This window comes from Carcharodon carcharias, chromosome 16 (genome assembly GCF_017639515.1).
Source record: "Carcharodon carcharias isolate sCarCar2 chromosome 16, sCarCar2.pri, whole genome shotgun sequence".
Taxonomy (NCBI): domain Eukaryota; kingdom Metazoa; phylum Chordata; class Chondrichthyes; order Lamniformes; family Lamnidae; genus Carcharodon; species Carcharodon carcharias.
The window spans coordinates 111,400,604-111,423,254 of record NC_054482.1 but is presented as its reverse complement, the minus strand read 5'-3'; the positions used below and the strand labels follow the sequence as shown (position 1 = coordinate 111,423,254).

Here is a 22,651-nt window from a genome sequence, read left to right as displayed (position 1 = left end):
CCACCCCACCATCGGCCCATGACCCCGATTTTGCACTGCCCAGGGGCAGGTGCCTGTCGGCCGCTGGGACTAATGGCGACCCAGTGGTCGGTCAAAAAAAACGGCACAGGCGGCCTCTTGAAGGCTGCCATGGAAGAACGTATCTTCTGCCTTTTCAACATTCAAGCTATGGAGTCGAGTGCGGGTGGAGATGCCAGGCAGGAGGGCAGGTCAGGTGGGCACTCAGCCCCCCCCCCACCGCCGTTTTTTGGATGAGTGCCTCGCGCACCTCCTGGAAGGGATGGCTCCTTGCCCCCAGAGATGTGCCCAACAACGTGATGGCTGCTAACCAGCACTGCAACCTCCTCTGATGCCCACTTTGTGGTGGCCTCCGAGGAGGTTGCAGTGCTGGTTAGCAGCCATGACGTGGTGTGGCGCACATGGGTGCAGTGCTGGAAGAGGTTCAATAACCTGCTGCTGCCCTCAGGAAAGGTAAGTACCATGTTGGTATGGGTCAGTGTGCAGAAGTGTTAAGGGGTGGACCTCAGGGGTGCTAGAATCTGAGTGTCCACTGGCAATGACGCCGGAGCTGGCCAAGAGGGTGAGCCCTGGCCACCTGGACTGAGTGTTCCTCTGAGGTGTTCCTCGGCTTTGATTAGCCAGGCTGCAGTGGCGCTGCAGGTAGAGAGGGGACGAATCAATGCTCCTCTGTCCTTTCAGGAGAAGATGAGCCACAACCAATCAGAGAGGTCATGTACAGGTGGAGGCCCCGCTCAACCTGATGCTGCTCACCAGATTTGGGCAGGATACCCTAGAGCTAGTGAGCCGGCACGCTCCATGTGCAACCGGGGGTGGCCAGATGACGGTAAGAGCGCAGTGCACAGAGGTGAGTGTTTCGGATTGTGCAACAATCCAAGTGTAATCTCTTTATTGATGGGAGCCTCAAACCTCGAGTCCCCACTGATCATTGGACGGTGATGACACCGTGATGCAGATCTCCATCGTCTCACCAGGGTGCCTGGCATGCACAGTGACTGGGTGATGACTTTAACTAATGACATGCCCTTGTTCTCCCTTAGATTCGCCAAACGCCAAACACTCGTTCTCTGGACCCCAAAGGCCCACCCCTGATGCCAGAGTATCACCAGGTTTCATTTGCACCTATGTCACACCCGCTCTCTGTACCAGGCGCCAGTGCAGATACCAGCACCTCAGTGGGCATTAGATTGGCGGCCAGAATGTCAGTGCACAGCGGTGAGGGCACTTCACACTCACTTGAAGTACAGGTGGAGGCAGCTTGAATTGTTGTGGTCCAAGTCCTGGAGTGGGGGCTTGAACACGTGATCCTCTGGCTGAGAGGTAAGAGTGGCACCAACTGACAAAAGTAACTTTAAAGTGACAAAGTGCCCCAAAGTGCTTCAAAGTTGGCGGGGAGGTGGGTGGTGGGGGGGGTTGGTGTTGAAGCTCTTCCACTTCATTCTGGTGCTCAGTTTCTCCCTCGATTTACCAAGTGGCAGAAACAACTTTTTACTATTTATCCTCACCAAGGTATTTCAGAATGTTGCTAGATTTTGCCTCAACCTTGCGACGTCTCCCCTATATGCTCCTGAATTTTCCCTCCCCATCAAACTCTCTTCGTATTTCTGCACTGGTCTGAGCCTGTTGCACTGCACCGGCATTTGTGAATCGTGCTTACATTCAGGGGTAACAGGAAGGTCTGCTGGAGTCAGTCGATGTGCTGGAAGGTATGGATTACTTAACTAAACATGTGTGTTGACTTTCACTTTTTGGCTTTGTGGCACGTTGATTGCATAACTGCTCCAAGGAACAGCCCCTCCAGCGGCTCCCAGATCGGCAGCAACTTGCCCCTTTTACACCAGGGAGCAAATTCCACAAGAGTCAGACAACTCTTTGCAGATGTGGTTGACAGTCCTGATTTTGTTTAATGCAAACAGTAGAGGTTGGGAAAGACCCACATGGGTCAGCGAGCAGGAGGGGAAAAAAAAACCTCTGTTGGGCATGGAAGGCAGCTAAGCATTAAGGCCACAAGCATGAGAGCTCAAGAAATAGGAGCTGGAGTGGACCATTCAGCCCTGCTTCACCATTCACCAAAAGCATGCTTGATCTTCTACCCCAACTCCACCTTCCTGCACTATCCCCGTATCCCTTAATTCCCTTAGTACCCCAAAATCTGTTGACCTCTCTATTGAATGTGCTCAATGAGAGAGCACGCACGGCTCTCTGGGGTCGAGAATTTCAAAGATTCACAATCCTTTGATTGAAAGAAATTTCTCCTCACCTCAGTCCTAAATGGCTCAACCCTCACTCTGAGACGATGACTTCATGTGCTAGATTCCCCCCAGCCAGTGGATTCATCTTCTCAGCATTTACCCTGAAGAATTGTGTACGTTTTAATTAGACCACCTCTCATTCTTCTAAATGTCAAAGAAAAAGGGTTGAGCCTACTCAGTCTCTCCTTTGTTGTACTCCCCCTCGGGCAAATAGGTCCTGCATTAGGTAAGGAGACCAAAACTATGCACAATACTTCAGGTGTGGCCTCACCGGCGCCCTGTATAACTGCAGTAAGGCTTCTTTACTCTTATGCTCCTAACATGCAACTTGCCTTCCTAAATTGCTTGCTTAACCTTCCCGGGAACATGGCTGCCCCCTCTGGAGACATGGGCGTCTTCAGCGTGAGAGACAGGCATCACCCCTTCCGCCCGAAAAGCATGCGCCACTCCCTCCTCAGAAAGCAGGCCCTCCTGCTCCTTGGGCAGAGGGGCTCGGCTGCTTCCCCAGGGGTGGCGCAGTCTCCGGAGGTGGAAACAGGAGCTGCCTCTCGAAGCGGGTGGGTCCTGTGTGACAGCAGGCAGCAAGCAATGCCACCTTGTTTACCACTTAGGCCTTCAAAACTGGGGCAACCGCGTGGACAGCGAGTGAAAGGGAATGCAGCGGGGAGGGCAATTTCTAATCTAAAATTTTGACTGCAGCAGGAGATTATCCCACAGGGTACTAACAGCGTGGTCTGTACACCCACCCCCCTGGGCTGCCACAGTGTTACTCCCCTCAGGTGAAGGTTGTTCACCCCTCCACGTTGTGCCCGTTCATTTATCGGGAAGGCGGCAGTCAAATTGGGTGCTGCTGGGGAACGCTGAGACTCGATTATCCTAATTAGGAATTAAACACTGTCTTCTTGTGTCAAAGGAGCTGTCAGCCTCTAAACAGAAAGCAGGTGAGGCCAAAACATTGTATGTTTTCAAGAGGGAGTTAAATATAGCTCTTGGGGCGAAAGGGATCAAAGGATATGGGGAGAAAGCGGGAGCAGGCTATTGGGTTGGCTGATCAGCCATGATCATAATGAATGGTGGAGCAGGCTCGAAGGGCCGAATGGCCTTCTCCTGCTCCTAGTTTCTATGTTTCTATGTAAAGCAGAGACACCGGGATCACGGCCTTCCCCACAACCTGGCTAAAAGGTCAGGGGTTGGAGGGCTCCCCCCACCACGGGTAAAATGCCAGTGAGGGGGAAGGGGTGGGGTGGCTGAGCCCCTTAAATGATCATTAATTGGCCACTAACAGGCCTCAATAGGCCCAAGAGTGGGCAGGCTGTCTGACGTCTCCCCAACCCCCTGCTGAATTTCAGACAGGTCGGGGCAGGGGGTCCAGGTGGAGGGAAGGCCTTCAGATCTGAGGGTGAGAGAATGTAAAATCCAGCCCCAGTTCCAAATCTGCCTAACAGTTACTACTGAAGAGAGCAGCTCATGGGAGTGAGGATGAGACCATAATGTAAATGCGCATTTGGAATTCTCATCCCATTTTTCCAAAGAATGGTCCTTTTCACTTTTGTGCCCACTCTCTGTCTGTCTCCTTCCATTCTGCTAAGCCTTTATCACTTTCTAGAATCAGAGGACAATGATATAGTGTGATTGGCAAATAAACCAAAGGCAATATGAGGAAACGCGGCGAGTGGTTAGGATCTGGAAGGCACTGCCTGAGAGTGTGGTGGAGGCAGATTCAATTGTGGCTTTCAAAAGGAAATTGGATAATTAGCTGAAGAGAAAAGGTTTGCAGGGCTACAGGGAAAAGGCAGGAGAGTTTGACTGGCTGCATTGCTCTTGCGATAAGGATAATCTGTTTTTTGTGATCTTGACTGAGATAAATATTGGCCAGGAAACTGAGGAGAACGCCCCTGCTCTTTAACTTAGTGCTGTGGGATCTATTACATCCACCTGAGAGGGTGGTATGGGCCTTGGCTGAACATCACATCAGAAAGAAGGCTCTTTTGACAGTGCAGCACTCCCTCAGCTCTGCATCGAAGCGTCAGCTTGGATTGTTATGCTCAAGTTTCTGGAGTGAGTCTTGAACACACAACCTTCTGACTCAGAGACTGAAGGGCTACCTCGAGCCGTGGCTGACACAAGAATAAGAACCTACAGTTCTCCGATGTCCATGACTCAATGGAGATTTAGATTGAGGGAGTTGTACCATTGGAAAGCGAGAATAATAGGATTTTCTAACTCTTCTGTTTTGATGTTATCTGATTGAAACAAAATTCTTTTATTTGAATGGGGCAGGTGAAACCTTAAACATTCACTCCCATCACCGCCGACATACAGTAGTAACAGTGTGCACTCATCTACAAGCTGCACTACAGCAACTCCCCAAGGCTCTTTACGCAGCACCTTCCAAACCTGCAACCTCTACTACCTAGAAGGACAAGAGCAGCACATGCATGGGAACACCACCACCTGCAAGTTCTCCTCCAAGCCACGCACCACCCTGACCTGGAAATACATCACTTTTCCTTCACTGTCGCTGGGTCAAACTCCCAGGACTCCCTCCCTAACAGCACTGCGGGTGTACCTACACCAGGTGGACTGCAGCGGTTCAAGAAGGCAGCTCACCACCACCTTCTCAAGCGCCAAATGCTGGCCTCGCCAGCAATGCTCGCGTCTCAGGAAAGAATAAAAAACTCTTGTTTCAGTAAATTAAGACTATCCTCATTCTGGACTCAGCAATGAATTCACCAAGTTTAGATCATAATCTCTGCCCCATTTTGGCTGGTGTTGGCTTTTCGCTCTTGTTTCTCTCTCTCTCTCTCTATTTTTTTCCTTTTATTATTTTCACACAGCAGATACTCATGGCCCCACCATTCGCATAGAACCATAGAAAAGTTACAGCACAGAAGGAGGCCATTCGGCCCATCTCGTCCATGCCAGCCCGAGGACACCCAGGTGCCCTTTCTAACCCCACCTTCCTGCACCCGGCCCATAGCCCTGCAGCTTACAGCACTTAAGGTGCAGATCCAGGTACTTTTTAAAAGAGTTTAGAGGTTCTGCCTCTACCACCAACTTGGGCAGTGAATTCCAGACACCCACTAGCCTCTGCGTAAAACAGTTCTTCCTCATATTCCCCCTACACCTTCTGCCACTTATCTTGAATCTATGTCCCCTGGTTCGAGACACATCTTTAGTTTCTTTACTTATCCCATTTTGGACTTTCACCACGCAATTTTTTCTCATTTAATCTCTCCTGCCCTCCACCCTTTCCTACACCTTCCCTCTTCCCACCCGATCCCATTGTACTCGCTTAAAAACCGGTTACATTTCTATGTTTCTCCAGTTCCGATGAAGGGTTATCGAATGGGCCCTGCAGTGATATATGGAGCAGCCCTGGATTAAAGAGTTCATCTGTTTGTGGATTCTTTGAGAAGGCAGTGCAGAAAACTGCATGGGGAAGGTGGGATATGAGGAAAAATGGGAAAGCAGAGGTCGAAGGAGAGGGAGGGGGAGAAGATGGAGAACGACAGGGAATGGCATCGGCAGCGAGGCAGGGGATTCAGAGAGAGAGGCAAGACAATAGCAAGAGGAGAAGAGACGTGTAGAAAGGAGGAATGGCAGAGAGAGAGAGACTGTGCAGTTCTGGCGGGCATAATGTGTCAGGATCTACATTCGTGGGGTGGAATTTTACTCCCACCCCCAGGAGCAGATTAGCAGGTGCTGGGGGTGAGGGGTGGGTAGAGGATGCTGGTGGTGGTGGTGGTGGGGGCGTAAAATCAGTTGCCATGATGGCAGCGCTGTACCTTTCACCAACCCACTTCCACCAGCATTTTACAGAGGGCGGGGGGGGAAGTTGGGGTGGTGGGAGAGATGTTGAGTGGTTGCTCCTCCATGGACCAATTGAGTTATCTTCCCAGTGGCTGGAGGTGTCCACGCCATACGGCAAGGCTGCTTGATGAGGCCTTTTTGTGGGGTGAACAGGAAAAGGGTTCCTCCTCTGTGGGCACACCTGCCCATCTCCAACACCCGCCCACTGTACTTCCTGCACCCGCGCTGCCCACACCCCCAGCACTTTCCTCTCATTTTAAAGCCTGTGACGAACTGCTATACAGGAGGTGGGGGTGGTTAGAGTCATGGAAACCCAATTTAAAAAGACATCAGGCCTGTCTAAATCTTGGTGCCTGCATGGGACAATTCCCATTGAAACTCACCCTCTAGTTTTTTCCACTGCTCTGCTTAGCTTTAAAAGGTGGAGGAGGACTGATTACCATGCACAGAGCGTCACAGGTCACAAACATATCATCGTACAAGATGCCTTCCATGTAGAACACAAAGGGGTTTGGAGAAACAAAAAGTGATTCACTTTCGTTTAAATTACGCTCCTTACTAATTCCACACAACTCTCTGGCGCCTGCGGCCACATTCACTCTCTCACTGTGGTGCTTTCCTGACTCCAGTGTGAACACAGCCCGAATCCAGGAGTCAGGCACTAAAGCGAAGGAAAAGGAGACTGATGCTTCCCTTCAGTCTGAGCCTTAATACTCGATTCACACTCCACAGATTTAGCGTCAGTGCGGAGCCAAAGCCTCCTCACACTGAACCTAAATGTGATTGGGCCGTGAATTCGTAGAATGATACAACACAGAGGGGAGGCCATTTGACCCATCTTCCCTGTGCTGGCTCTTTGAGAGAGCTACCCAATTAGCGCCACAGCCCTGTTGTTTGCGCATAGCCCTGTAAATATTTTCCTTCTCAAGTATTTATTGAATTCTCTTTTGTAAGTTACCAATGAATTTGTTTCCATCAACCTTTCAGGCAGAGCCTGGCAACGCACTGCATAAAAATGTGTTGCCTATTTTTATTCATTGATCCAGATAAACAGGAGGACTATATCAATACACAAAGCCTTTTTCTCACATCTGTTCCGTGACAATGATCTAGGCAAGAAGATCTTATTTTTCAAGTTAGTGTATTTTTAAAAAGCAATTTATCCAAAAAGACATCTCCGTCAAGTAGCATTTGACTCTGAAAGATGGAATATTGGAAGCTGTAGACTCTTACCTTGGGCTGGATTGGGAGGTCCAAACTCCAGAGCGTACCTCAGTATGAAGTAGTTATTCCAAACATACAACATGTTGTCCCGCGGGTTGTAATCCACAGCTGCCACGTGCTGGTAGGGGTTGGGAAATGGAATGTCAATGTATTCCCCTCTGTTCAGGTTGGTGTTGTACGTGTAGTCTATCGAGTTCTTGCCCGTCTCACTCTCATTCTCCTCGTACACCGAGCGCACAACGTACAGGACACCACAGATCATGAAGGCATTGGAGGCCGACCTCTTGTCATACGAGGTGTCCCAAGTGCCCTCAAAGCGCAGCGTGTAAGGGTTCAGCTGGCTGACAACCATCATGCCGTTGTTCTGCTCGGTCGCGTAGATGACCCACAGCCCGTTCTCGTCCACCGCCAAGTCGATGTCCGACTTGCCCCCCCACCGGTAGGGGGAGGTGTCGTGGTAGTTGGCGCTGGCGATGATGGCCTCACCGCTTTTGATTCGAGTCCTCAGGTCGTACTTGACAATGTTCCTCGTCCGCTCCTTGTTGAAAAAGACGGCTCCATCGTACACCACAAAACCGGTACCATCGACACGGTGGGGCAGCTTGTAGGTGGTGGTGTGGCGCCCAGAGATGAAGTCATTCAACGACGCATATTCTATCAAGGTGTCCGTGCGGTATGGTGTCCATGGCATGTAATAGATCTTGTCCCCAGCCTGCAGTGGGTCTTTACACCAGGCGCCAGACTGCTGCTCAGCCTCAGTTATGTAGGCCGATTCCACGACCCCTTTCAGAGTCCCGGGACAAACAAAAACTAAGAAACGGGCAATGAGAAAGGAAACAAAAGAAGATATCAATCGGCATTTTAACCACTTGCAGGATTACAACCAGTTTCTTATTTTTAAATAGCACAGCACATCCGAAACACTGAAAAAAAATTAAACATTTTACACATCAAAGTACAACCAAGAGCGTTGGTCATTGGTGTTTTGTTTGACAGTTTGGGGAGTGAAACTGGAGTAAAAGAGAGAGTGAGGGGGAAGTGAAGGGAGTGAGAGGCGAGGGGAGAAATGTCAGGAGTTGGGCGGGGGGTGGGGTGGTTGAGGTGAGACATGGAGAGAGGAGGGCGAAAGGTTCTACAGAAAGACGGAGATGGAAAGCGAGTGGAGAGCAAAAAAGACATAAGCAGCGTGTGAGGTAAACCCAGGAAACCCTGTTGAACTATGGCATGCTATGGAGAAGGTTCTGGAAGCTAGGCTGATGACGCCAACTGACACAGGAAAGAGACCGCCACCGGGACACCAGCAACTGCACCCACCAGGTTCTTGCTGTGTAGCAAGGCCACCAGATCAGACACAATATAAGCTACAGCGGCCTCTACATTCTGACTCTGTTCTGATTACAGCTTCCCTCAAGGAACACCAGAGTTTGGGAAGGGGCAGTGGGGGTGGGGGGAGGGGGAGAGAAGGGAGAAGATAGGGTTTGAAAGAGGTTAACAACCAATATGCCACAAAAACAAAGGTCTGGGTTCGGGACTTTGTCATGTTATTTACCTTTTTGCTCCACTTCTATTTTAAGCATTGGAAGAGAGAATGAAACAAGAGTGCGAGAGAAAAAGAAGAGAGATTAACATGATTTATCCATCATCGTCAGGCCTGCCAAACTTCAACACAAGTGTCGAGATAGCAGGGGTTAAATTAGTACAGCACCTCTTTTATTAGGATACCAGTCACTCAAGGCACCTGCATTCCAACAGCAGGCACAGCAGAAATTTATCACCATTTGAGCTGTGAATTAGATTATTGCATTAGTGGTATAACATACAAAGCCTCTTGAGGTGGTTTTTCTTTTAACCCGATAAGAGCAACTCATCTCTGCAGTGTCACTTTACTCCGCACAACCCCATCGCAATCGTCCACGTTAACTAGGCATGTTCATGCTGGGGCCAATCGTGGACACATCAGTGCCTGAGCACCGACAGCACCACATCGATAGACATTATCCCTGTTATACATCCAACTTTCCTTCATGAGCGAGCTCTTCAGCATTTTACAGGCAGCGCATTAAAACGCAGTTAAAATCTAACTGATTTGAATCTTCCCATTCAGCTAATGACTGGCTTTAGATTAATTTATCAGATATCCACTTATTATTTGAAAAGGCTGGCAGCTAATAGCTTCACCCTGGCAGTGTAAATGCATTTCTCGAAGCAGGGGAATCAAAATTGAAACAACAGAGAAAGAGTCAAGTTTATGCAAGGTCACAGTATTGATAACATGCGCCTTTCCTTCAGTCGATCTATACAACAGGTTTAATGATTTGACCACTGAGTTTGGGTGTATTTGCAATTCAAATGACAGAAACCATGATCAAAGTCGTTCTCTTCCTTGTTATTTTTTTTGTACAAAAAGAAGGTTGGTGTCAGTGGGGTCAGCAGCTTGCACCAAACAAATCCATTGTCTTCAATTGACGAGAATGACAGGCATTTCGAAAGAAAGTCTCAGCTGGCAAGTTAGAGAGGGGCTGAAGGCTTTTGGGTCGTTCACTTGTGTTCATCTTGATGGAGAGCAAAACAACTGATAACCCCTTTAAAAATCAAACTTTATTTCAAAGTTACTCTTGCCTTGATCGTGCCAAGCCCCGCTGACATACAGCCTCACGGGCACCCAGCTCCACCATCAACACACATGCACACAGGTGGCAATTTGTGGAGTAGAATTGAGCATTCAAAGGCAATTGGGCCAGGAAGCACGCCACAGTTGAGTCCCATCCTGCTCTGGCTCAAAATCTACACACAAGACGGAAGCCAATGGACAGCAAGCAACAGCAACTTGCATTTATGTAGCGCCTTTGGCTCAGAGAATTATTGCAAGGCATTTCCCGGAGGTGTGATTGGACCAGAGTGATTATGCCAAAGTGGCGGTCCTGAGCTCGGTTTTAAGGGAGGAGAGAGAGAGAGAGAGAGAGAGAGAGAGAGAGAGTGGCTGAAAGGCTTTAGGAGCAGAATTCCCAAACTTGGAACTTGTGTGGGTGAAAACACCCAAGGACAGAACATTAATCTCTCACCCACACCCCAGCCCAGGGGCAATGAAGCCAATTTCAGCATCCTAATGACAAACCTGGTTGGGAGTCACAGCAGAAAGAACGAATCAAACCCGAAATCTTCTGGCCTGTCCACTGAAGATTCCGCTCTTCTGCTCGGCAGTCCAAGATTTAGTGCCTTCTGATTTTAACAGACTGTGCGCCGTGGGCTGGAGGGCACAGAAGGGGAATCTGTATCCCGGCCTATCCTCCCACCAAGAGGGAGTGAAAATTCCAAGCCTCTGCACCTCTCTCTCCTCCTTTAAGACTCTTCTTAAAGCCGACTTCCTTGACCAAGCTTTTGGTCACTTGTCCTTTTCTGACTCAGTGACAATTTTTGTCTGATAACACTCCTTTGAAACAAGAACATAAGAAATAGGAGAAAATGGCCATTCGGCCCCTTGAGCTTGCTCTGCTAGTCCATAAGATTATGCCTGATCTGATGTGGCCTCAACTTCACATTCTTACCTGTCACCCATAGCCCTTGACTCCTTTGTCAATCAAAAATCTATCTTACTCAGCCTTGATTATATTCAGTGACCCAGCCTCTACTTCTTGCGCACGCCAAATACTAACAAACCCTCTGGGAGAAGAAATTTCTCCGAATCTCTGTTTTAAATGGGAGACTCCTTATTTTGAAACTGGGCCCCCTAGTTCTAGATTCCCCCACAAGGGGAAATGCCTGGGGATGTTCCACTGCATTAAAGTTGCAATATAAATGCAAGTTATTATCTTTGTAACATGCCCGTACAATGTTCCTACACTACAGGGACAGCAGCAGTTCAAGGAGGCAGCTCACCACCACCTTCTCAAGGGCAACTAGGGATGGGCAATAAATGCTGGACCAGCCAGCGAAGCCCACAGCCCGTGAATGAATTGAAAAAAAATGTTGAATATTGATGCCTGGATGCGAGTCGTATATAACAGGTAACAAAAATCAAGTGTAATCTATGTACAACAACACAATTTACCAGACTGCTTAGAATAGTCATAGGTTTGGATTGTTTACGTGAATACTTTGGAGTGAAATCCTATATCCAGTGGCATTTAAATGATTAACTGCCTCACTGAACCAAATGACACTTTCATATACTCCAGAGATTTGTGACAGATTATGCAAATCAATTCCCCAACTTGAAAGCACAGACTACAATTACTTTCCTTTGTGCCCATGTGTGACATTTGAACAATAAAAGACAAGAGAGAAACAAATAAACCAGGTGAACTACATGCAGCCTATTCATCACAATCGATGTACGGAGAGAGAGAGAGACAGAGAGAAAAAGAGTGAGAGAGTTTCAACCTACACCTCGGACAGGTCAACAGCAATTACAGCCTACTTTCATAACCTGTGCTAACCTCAGTGCCCTACCCACAACCGCCCCTCCCACCCCCTTCTCTGTAATCTCCTCCTGTCCCACAACCCTCTGAGATATATATCTGCTGTTTTGAACATCCCTGATTTTAATTGGTTCATCATTGATAGCCGTGCCTTCAGCTGCCTAGGTGGTCTTCACGTTAGGTAAAAGATCGGTGACAGGATAAAAATTTGGCATAGAATTTCCCCTTCACCTCATGATAAAGAATATTTTAAGGCCCAGCCTACTCTGACCGAACCATAAAACCCCCAGCCCTCGCACTAGTCCATAAGCAAACCAGCATTTATTGCCCATTCCTAATTGCCCTTGAGAAGGTGGTGGTGAGCTGCCTTCTTGAACCGCTGCAGTCCATGTGGTGGGGGTACACCCACAGTGCTTTTGGGGGGGCGGGGGGGCGGCGGTGGGAGGTGGTCCAGGATTTTCACCCAGCGACGAGAGGTAGGCTTTAAGAAGTGCCATAAAGGAGCAACGGGAATTGGTGAGGTGGAGAGGTGTCAGGAGGGAATTCCAGAGCCTGAGACTTAGGCAACTGGAGGCAGGGCCGTCAATGTTAAAGCTATTTAAAATCAGGGATGTTCAAAACACCAGATTTGGAGCAGCACAGATAACTCAGAGGGTTGTGGGATAGGAAGAGAACGGGGTACTGCGGACAGGGCAGTGAGGTCACAGAGGGATTTGAAAGCAAGGAAGAGAATTTTAAAATTGAGTTGCGGCTTATAACCAGGAGCCAGTGTAGGTCAGCAAGCACAGGGCTGCTGATGAATGGACACAATGTGATTTCTGACACAGGAGCAGTGTTTTGCATGACCCCCCAAGTTTACAGAGGGTAGAATGTGGGAGACCGCCAAGGAGTGCGTTTGAATAGCTAAATCGAGAGGTAACAACAGCCTGGATGAGGGTGTCAGCAACAGATGAGCTGAGGCAGGGGCAAAGTCAGGCTAGGTTATAAAAACAGGCAGTCTCAGCAATGGCAGGGATGTGGGGTTGGAAGCTCATCTTGGGGTTAAATGTGACACCAATGTTACAACTAGTGTGGCAGTGCCTCAGGCAGTTCTGAGAGGGAGGAACAGTGTCGACGGGTAGAGAATGTTGGGGATCAAAGACAATGGCTTTGGTCTTTCCAATAGGACTGGAAGGAATCATTTGGCGCTCAACAAAAATAGCAGTAAGCATCCAAGAAAGCTTTAAAACAATCTTCAATTGTAGAAACAAATATTGCAAAGCTCCATTCCAAAAATCTGCCCATAATCCTTTTAAAAGCACATCAAAGGCTCAGGGATTATCTGTCTCATGCCTGTCTCATGTCCTCCCTCACCATCAGTGTCAAGGAAACTGTAGTTATGGGACAGGATATTGTGCCTCTGCCTGTGATCAGACTCAACAACACACCGCTGGAAGCAGTCAGCAAATTCTGCAACTTGGATCTATGGTGACAGACAATTTGTCTCTTGATGCTCAGCATATGCATTGGAAAAGTAGCCACCAACTTTGGCCAACAAACAAGAGAGCATGGAAAAGCAACAAAGACGCCTGCAGGACTAAGGTACTTACCTACAGGGCCTGTATCCTCAGTACACTGCTTCATACTTCATAGCAGTAAAGCCCAGACAACTAAAGCCTACCAAGAACCAAGGCTTAATGAGTTCTGCCTCTGGTGTTTACGACACAACCTCAGCATCACAAAGTCAACAATGACACAGTCCTTTCTCGGGTAAACATGCCAAGCATGCAAGTGCTAGTCAAGCAAAGGAGGTTTTGCTGAGCTTGGGCATGTGCATAGGATGGAATATGGCTGCATCCCCAAGGATATGCTGATAGGGAGCTGGCCTCTGCCAAGAGACCAGCAGGGCACCCAAAGCTCTGATTCATGGATGCTGTCAAAAGAGACATGAAAGCTCTCAACATCAATCATAACAACAGAGAAACTCTAGCTGACGATCAATATAAATAGTGACACTAACTGTGGACAGGAATTTGCCACCAAGATGACGTGTAGTTTCAGAACCTCCAAAGTAAACACCAGCCCTGTGTCAGCAGCTGCTGCCCCGCACCACCAGCAAAGGACAACGTCCACTTGTGGCAGACTTTGCCTTTGCAGAATCGGCTTGTTCAGCCATCAAAAGAAATGCAGATGATCTCATCTGGCCTCACTAAACTTCTGAGGCTGCCTTCCCATCGTCCCTCGCAGATGGAAGGATGCCAATTGCCAATCACCAGCACGTCAGACACTTTGCATAACCTCACCAGATGGAATTAGTTCTGGTCGGTAATAAGCTCCATCCTGAAACGCCTTGGTATCTGCATGAAACGTTTCCCAACCCAGGCTCAAAATCTTTTCCATGCTTCTCAAGGAGAGTCAAGTCTCAGTTCCCCAAGAAAAATAATGGAAAAGGGGCAAAAAATAGAAGCACAGGACAAAGCACACAGTGAGATAAAGGCGGCTTGACAATTCAGGTCTTGTTGAAGGGGTGGTGATGCCATAAATTTACTTCTAGGCAACAGGTGCAAGTCCTTAGGAGACTGCACCCCCAGATTGTTACCACTGGATAAAGTTCATTTAAAACACAATGAACATCAAATCAATGCCGTTTAAGTGTTGGTTTAGTAGTGTCCGTAGAAAACCTTATCTTGCACCACGTGATAAAACAGTACAAGTGGAAAGCCTCCTTTTGGGGAGAATCAGCAATCTGGAGGTGGTAAGGCCAGTGTCAAAGCTTATGGTCAAAAGCACCTCACAGAAGTCCTCCTGACACTTGATTCCCAACTCCCTGAGGTAACATCACCTGCATCTAAAATCCATGGCTGTCGTATTTGAAAAGCTTCTCAAATTGTGCGCCAAGTGACGCCCATTAATGAAGCCAATTTTTTCAGTTCATTAACCATTTTGGAAAGGCAGATTACCATCACTTCAGCCAATACCGCAGTTTAAGAGTGTAGCGGGCCTTTAAGAGTCATACCCATGAACATGCATATGAACTTACGAACCAGTGGCAAAAGGAGGCCACTCAGCCCCTCGAGCCTGCTCCGCCATTCAATAAGATCATGGCTGATCTGATTGTAACCTCAGCCCCACATTCCTGCCTATCTCCGATAACCTTTCACCCCCTTTGTTAATCAAGAATCTATCTAGCTCTGCCTTAAAAATATTTAAAGACTCTGCTTGCACTGCCTTTTCAAGAAGAGATTCCAAAGACTCACAACCCTCTGAGAGAACAAATTTCTCCTCATCTCTGTCTTAAATGAGCGACTCTTTATTTTTAAACAGTGACCCCTAATTTTTAAACAGTGACCCCTAATTCCAGATTTTCCCACGAGAGGGAACATCCTCTCCACATTTACCCTGTTAAGACCCCTCAGGATCTTAAAGGTTTCAATCAAGTCGCCTCTTACTCTTCTAAATTCCAATGGATACTAACCTGTCCAACCTTTCCTCATAAAACAACCCTCCCATTCCTGGTATTAGTCCAGTAAACCTTCTCTGAACTGCTTCTAACTCGTTTATATCTTTCCTTAAATAAGGAGTTCAGTATTGTTACACAGTACTCCCGATGTGTTCTCACCAGTGCCCTGTATAACTGTAACATAACCTCCCTACTTTTGTAAAAGCAGATGCTGGAAATCTGAAACAAAACCAGAAGATGTTGGAAAAACTCAGCAGGTCTGACAGCATCTGTGGAGAGAGAAACAGAGTTAACGTTTCGAGTCCGTATGACTCTTCTTCAGACTTAAAGAGAAGTAGAAATGTCTACTTCTATTTCTACGTTTCTGTTGTCCCCTACTTTTGTATTCAGTTCCCCTAACAATAAATAATAACCTTCTATTAGCTTTTGTAATTACTTGCTGTATCTGCATATTAGCCTATTCATGTACTGAGACACCCAGATCCCTCTGCACCTAAGATCTTTGCAATCTCTCACCATTTAGATAATAAGCTTCTTTTTCATTCTTCCTGCCAAAATGGGCACTTTTACATTTGCCCACGTTACACTCGATTTGCCAGATCTTTTCCCACTCACAACCCATCTATGTCACTTTGTAGTCTCCTTGTGTCCTCTTCACAATTTACTTTCCTATCCATCTTTGTGTCACCAGCAAATTTAGCAACCATTCCTTCGGTCCTTTCATCTAAGTCATTTATTTAAATTGTAAAAACGTTGAGGACCCAAAACTGATCCCTGTGGCACACCACTTGTCACATTCTGTCTGAACATTCTCAATGACTGAGTCTCCACAGCCCTCTGTGGCTGAGAATTCCAAAGATTCACCACCCGTTGAGTGAAGAAGCCAAGGCCTTTGGCCTATTGAACCCCTCCAACACTCCAAAAATACAACAACCCTTTGGGGCAAAATCAACTCATGGGTTCTAAAACATCAGCAAGAGTTGATAAGGTTCCTCCTGTTGCATCAGGGGGAGATGGTGATGCAGTGGTAATGTCACTGGGCTAGCAATCCAGTGGTCTAGGCTAATGCTTTGGGGGGGGGGGGGCATGGTTCAAATTTCACCGTGGCAGTTGGCGGAATTTGAATTCGGTTAATAAATTTGGAATATAGAGCTAGTCTCAGTAATGGTAACCATGAAACTATGACTGGTTGTTGTAAAAACCCATCTGCCCTTTAGGGAAGGAAATTTGCCATCCTTACCCGGTCTGGGCCTACATGCAACTCCAGACCCACAGCGATGTGGTTGACTCTTGACTGCCTGAAATGGCTTAGCAAGCCACTCAGTTCAAGGGGCAATTAGGGATGGGCAACAAATGCTGGCCTTGCCAGCGGCACCCACAAAAGAATAAAGGCAAGAAAGAAACCTGGTAAGCCACTTTATTCAGTTCAATATAAATGAGCAGTTGCCATTCATGGCAACTTAGGTCCTGCTCAATGACCCAGAAAGCCTGGACTCCAGGTGACATTTCACTGCTGAAAGATGTGGTTTGCGTGTCAGCAGTGATTGTTTTTTTCAGCATCTTTGCTGCAATTATGCAAGCCTAGAAGGCCAATGAAGGTCAAATTGCAGGTGCCCCTGAGCGTAAAGGTAGCACTTGGGCTACAAGTCAAAGCAAGTGCGAAGGAGAGCAGAGAAATGGGCGGTGAGCTCCCAAATCTCAATGCAGGAGGAAATTTCACCAATGAAGTTCTGCAATGGTCTAAGGCCATTCTGGTTTCCCATGGTAACCATGGTAAACTATTCTAAATTCACTCTTATTCCTTCCAATTGTTGATAACATCGACAAACGGGTCACTTTTGGCCCATTGTGTCTGCTCTGTTGGCTTTCTCCACATGAGCTATCGAGTTGAATCTCGCTCACTTTCTCTCTCTCTCTCCTGCTTCACTTTACTTCACATTCCTCTTCTTGGAACAATTATCCACTTCCCTCCCTAAAAGCAGCTGCTTCAGCATAGATGATTGACAGGCCACGGCTAAGGAAGAAGAGAATCAATGAAAGGCAGACACGTGACTCCGCGATGCCTCTGGCCTTCCAAGAAATTACAGTCTCTCAAACCAAACTCATCACCCCACAGGGTGTCTGCATATTTTCAAGAGGGCTCTCAGTCATTGACAAGGGACAGACATGGCAATGATGTAGGAGCTGCATACTGTAAATAACCACAGTATGAGTTTAGAATTCTGCGCACTGTTGAACAGGTTGAAGAGTTCTTTCTCTCACTTCTCCCTTTTATGTTGGTTTCAACAAATCGAGCTTTAATGACTTGCTGAAGATTCCTTCCAGTGAACTGTGTGATCTCATTCTTCAGGACAGGATCATACCTGTTTGGAATCATTAACAAAACTGCCACAATCGCAGAGAGAGACGAGGGCAAAGGAAATTATTCCAATGCACGGTTGACTACACCTTTTGCCACCAGCCCTCTCTGTGTCTCCCCCACCCCAGCTCCTCCCACCCCACCACCATAAGTACACTTCTGTTGAAGAATATTCCGGAACAATGTTGCCTTGGTCACGTGCTTGTCAGGTAAATCATGTTCCCCTGTGATGTTTGTTGCACAGTTAGTGGTTCCGACTCTCGTACCATGCCAGGAAATTTCCTCGCGGGTGAGGTGGGGGATGGGAACAACCCCTGATCGGCTCCGGTGACCTTGGCAGAAAGCCCCGTCTATACGCGAACCTGTCATGGTGGCCAATCGCCCGGAGCGTATTCACCGTCCGAGGCAATGCTCTATCTTCAAAGATACTGCTACAGGTCATGCTGGATGAAGGACAATCAAAACAATTGGGCAGAACTCAGAGCAACGTCCTGAGGTCTGCTCCCAGGTGGTGAGACTCTCTATCAGAAGTGCACAATTAGCAAAGGACCTTATCAGGCAAAAGCATGACAAGGGGATCAATAAATGGTCTCAGAATGAGAACATCCCTTATTAAATACTGTCTCTTTCAACAATACTTACGAGGAAGCTACTTCCAGTTCCATGTTGTGTGGGAGTGATTCTGTGCTCACTTATTTATTGGCATCCATTTCATTCTCCACCGCGATCTAGCTGGACTATGGCGGTGCTGGACATGGGGTACTTCCCGTTTCACGCAAAAGCTCCCCCAGCGTTTTTATTGCAATAGAAAGCAAGGACTTTGCATTTATATTGCGGCTGGGATTTTCTAGCCCCAACAGTGGCGGCTTTAATGAGGGCGGTGCAGGGGGGGGGGGGGCGGGAGAATGCAGCGGGAGTTGAAAAATCGGTTTCCCGCCGGCGTTGTGAAATGAACAATTCCAGCTTCTCTCGTCTCTCCATATAACTGACGTCCCTCATCCATGCTAGTATGTAAATCTCTTCTGCACCCTCACCAAGACTTAACATCCTTCCTAAGGTGTGGTGTCCAAAATTGGACACAAAACACCAGGTCAGGCCTAACCACAGCTTTATTAAGTTCTAGCGTTACTTCCTCGCTTTGGTACTCCATGCCCCTAAGGAGAGGACCCGGGATTCCTTGTGCATTTGTTCAAAAACTTTCTTCTGAACTTGCCTTGCCACCTTCAAAGAGATGTGTACAAGCCTGCCCAGGTCACTTGTATCCTGTGCCCCCTTTAAAATTGTACCACGTAGTTCATATTATCCAGTCACGAATGCACAGTAGGAGGCCATTCGCCCTATCGAGTCCATGCTGGCCCTCTGTAGGGCGATCCAGTCAGTCCCATCTCCCTGCTCTATCCCAGTACCCTGCAAGCTCTAGTGGCCATTACCAATTTCCTTCTGAAATTATTCATCATTTTCAGTGACCACCACCCTCGTAACCAGGGAGTTCCAGAGTTAGTTGCAAGAAATCTTTTAAAATGTGCATTTATTTAATTCAGTGTAAATCGGTGTGACCAATTGTCCACCTACATAGAATTTAAAGAACAGGAACAGAATTATGGGGGAGATGGTGGTGTACTGGCAACATCACTAGGCCAATAATCTAAGGACCGAGCCCGAATGCTCAGAAGGCATAGGTTGGACATGGGTTCAAATCCCACCCCAGCAGCTGGTGAAATTTAAAGTCAATGAATAAAATCTAGTCTCAGTAATGGTGACCATGATCATTGATTGTTGTAAAAAACCATCTGGTTCACTGATATCCTTTTGGGAAGGAAATCGGCAATCCTTAGCTGGTCTGGCTGACCTGTGACTCTAGACCCACAGCAATGTGGTTGACTCTCAGCTGCCACTTAGTTTGAGGGCAATCAGGAATGGGTAGCAAATGCTGGCTTTGCTAGTGATGTCCACTTCCCATGAAAGAATAAATTGAAAAAACGCAGATCATTCAGCCCAACTGGTCTTTGCCAGTGTTTATGTGCCTGCTTCTACTCCTCTTCATGTAACTATCATATTTTATCTAGCTTCCCTTGTGCTATCCACCTTGAGCTTCTCCTGTGCTATCTACCTGAACTATGTGATAGCAAGTTCTAAGCTCTGGTGTAAAGGGCTTTCTCCTGAATTCCCTATTGGATTTATTAGTGACCATCCTATGTTCATGACCCCTAGGTTTGGGCTGTCCCACATGTGGAACATCTTCCACATCTACCCTTGGCTTCACTGTCAGTGGAAAAGCTTGTGGGTTTTAAAAGGCCTTGGCTTGGCTCCTTGGTGAACAGAGCTTGTTTGTTTGAAGGGCAGATCTGCAGTGGCCCAGAACTTCTGAGGAGCGGCGCTCATCATCGTATTGCCGCTCCGTTTGAACATTCCTTCGAGCCGCCGCTGTTCCACATATCTTCCGGGACATTCCGGGCCCAGCTTCCCCAGAAATGTGGAGCGCAGTGACCCTTGGAGAGCTCCGTCGCAGTGAAGTGGAATCGAGGGAAAAGTCAGGACACGCCCCCTTTTTATGGCACGAGTTGCTGTATGCTAATTTTAAAGGCCCAATTTGAATTTTAGTGAGGGGGTGAGCGAATGAATGAGTGAATGGGTAGGTGAGGTAAGTGGGCAGGGTGGATGAGGTGAGCAAGTGGGTGAGGTGGCTAAATGGGTAGGAGGTAGGTGAGTAATGTGGTAGGTGGATGAGATGGTAGGTAGGTAAGGTGGTAGGTGGGGAGGGTGACAAAATGGATGAGGTGGCAGGTGGGTGAGGAGGCAGGGCGGCTGAGGTTGCAGGTGGGTGAGGGGGTAGATGGGTCTAGGGGGCATAGCCCTACAGCCCTATAAAAGAGCCCTACTCAGCCATAGGTGACAACTGTGGCTCAGATGGTAGTACTCTTGTCTTGAACTCTCACCATTTTGGATTCAAGTCCCACTATTTGCACTGAGCACCAAAATCTAAACTGACACTCCAGTGCAGTACTGAGGGAGTGCTGCACTGTCAGTGACGCTGAGCTGGATTTTCATCAGAGAGCTGGTTAGAAGGTAAAAGGTCCCCATGCCAACAGGGAGTTCATCCAGTGTCCTGGTCAACCTTCCTCCTGCAACCAATACCTTTGAAACAGATTATCCAGTCATTCATCTAATTTGCTGTTTGTGAGACTTTGCTGTGTCCAAATGGCTTTCTTTGCCTGCATAACAACTGTGAGTGCACGTCAATGGACGTAAAGTGATTTCGAAAGTCCAGAGGACATTAAATAAATGCAAGTTACTTCCTCTAGTATTGAGGGTAGGAACTGCCAACTACTTTCAGAGCAATTTTTAGCTGATGGTTACAGAACAAATGACATTCTCAGTGACACTAAGCACCAAGCTACTAAGAAATATATACGGCTGGAGAATTTGGGCAGAATTTTATGGTCCTGCCAAAGCCAATGGGCTTTTGAATGGCTCACCACATTTTACAGCCTCACCCCCATCACGACAGGGCTGTAAAATTCTGCCCTTTGTGTTTGGTCAATATGGAGGGTATGTTCCCTCTCCAAAGGGACACGCTTCATCCACTTAAATTTGGGGAAAATGATTTAAAAAATTAAGGCTTAGGGGAGTCTCCGGCTTAGTTCTGGCATTTAACCAGTTGGAGAAGTGCAGGGTGCCAGCAGGAAGCACAGATTGTCTCTCTGCTGCTTTTTTAAAATTCATTCACGGGAAGTGGGTGTCGCTGGCTAGGCCAGCATTTATTGCCCATCCCTAATTGCCCTTGAGAAGGTAGTGGCGAGCTGCCTTCTTGAACCGCTGCAGTTCATGTGGTAAAGGTACATCCACAGCGCTGTTAGGGAGGGAGTTCCAGGATTTTGACCCAGCGACAGTGAAGGAACGGCGATGTAGTTCCAAGTCAGGCGCTGAATGGCTTGGAGGGGAACTTGCAGATGGTGTTGATCCCATGTATCTGCTACCCTTGTCCTTCTAGATGGTCATGGATTTGGAAGGTACTGTTGAAGGAGCCTTGTGAATTCCTGCAGTGCATCTTGTAGATGGTGCACACACTGCTGTTACTGTGCATCGGTGGTGGAGGGAGTGAATGTTTGTGGAAGAAGTGCCAATCAAGCAGACTGCTTGCTCAACAATGCCTGCCATTTGTTTCCAGATTACTTTGCAGCCAATGAGAAGTAATCCAGGCTTTCAGGAAGGCTGCTGTCACTCTGTTTAGTCTTTGTTCAATCATCAACCATGGTCTTGGCATACAGTCTGCTCCACATTATCCTGTGTGGGTGGAGGGAGGGGACCGGTGGTGTGGAGTAAGGTTAAACCTCTCCTAAACTCTAACCTTCTGTGAGCATTGTGAGTATAAAGCCTTGCGCCCATAAAGTCTGTACTCAAATTAGGTAACCTGGTCAGACCTAGTTTCTCATAAAAATAATGATCTTCATAAAGAGAATCAAAACATCAAGAACACAATACTACCCTGCTTCAGCCCCTTTCAAGAGAGACGGTAAACCTGTTCGGGAAAAAGGAGTCCGCTGCCTGCTTCAAGCCCATCAAATGAGATAAAAGACAGGGTCTATTTTAACAGCGTTCATTTGGGACTATTTATAAGACCATGAGAATTAGAAGCAGGAGTGGGCCATTTGGCTCCTGCTCGGCACTCAATAAGATCATGGCTAATCTGATAGTTGTCTCAACTCCACCCTCCTGCTTCTCCTCCATAAACATCGACTCGCTTGTCAATCAAACATCTGTCTGACTCAGCCCATATTCAATCACTAGTCTCCGCTGCTCACTGCAGGAGAGAATTACAAAGACTAATGACTATCTCTCTCTGAGACGAAATTCCTCACCTCCATCTTTAAATGGGGGACCCTTACTTTGAAACTGTGCCCCTCAGTTCTAGATTCCCCCATGAGGGGAAACCTCCTCGCAGCATCTACCCTATCAAGTCCCCTCAGAATTTTACATGTTTCAATAAGATCACCTCTCATTCTTCTAAACTCCAATGAGCATAGGCCCAACCTGCTCACTCTTTCCTCATGAGACAACCACTTCATCCCGGGGTTCAGCCTAGTGAACCTTCCCTGAACTGCTTCCAATGCAAGTATATCCCTTAAGG

At 47.5% G+C, this 22,651-nt stretch overlaps 1 protein-coding gene across 3 annotated transcripts in view; it reads right to left on the bottom strand.

Annotated features, from left to right (window-relative positions):
• The window catches only part of adgrl2a (adhesion G protein-coupled receptor L2a), a 639,330-nt gene that overhangs the window by 109,723 nt on the left and 506,956 nt on the right, over positions 1-22,651 (bottom strand). For all 3 annotated transcript variants that reach the window (XM_041208140.1, XM_041208142.1, XM_041208141.1), the window contains one exon: positions 7,317-8,117. In XM_041208140.1, the coding sequence (XP_041064074.1) occupies positions 7,317-8,117 (801 nt within the window). The remainder of the gene's footprint in view (positions 1-7,316; positions 8,118-22,651) is intronic.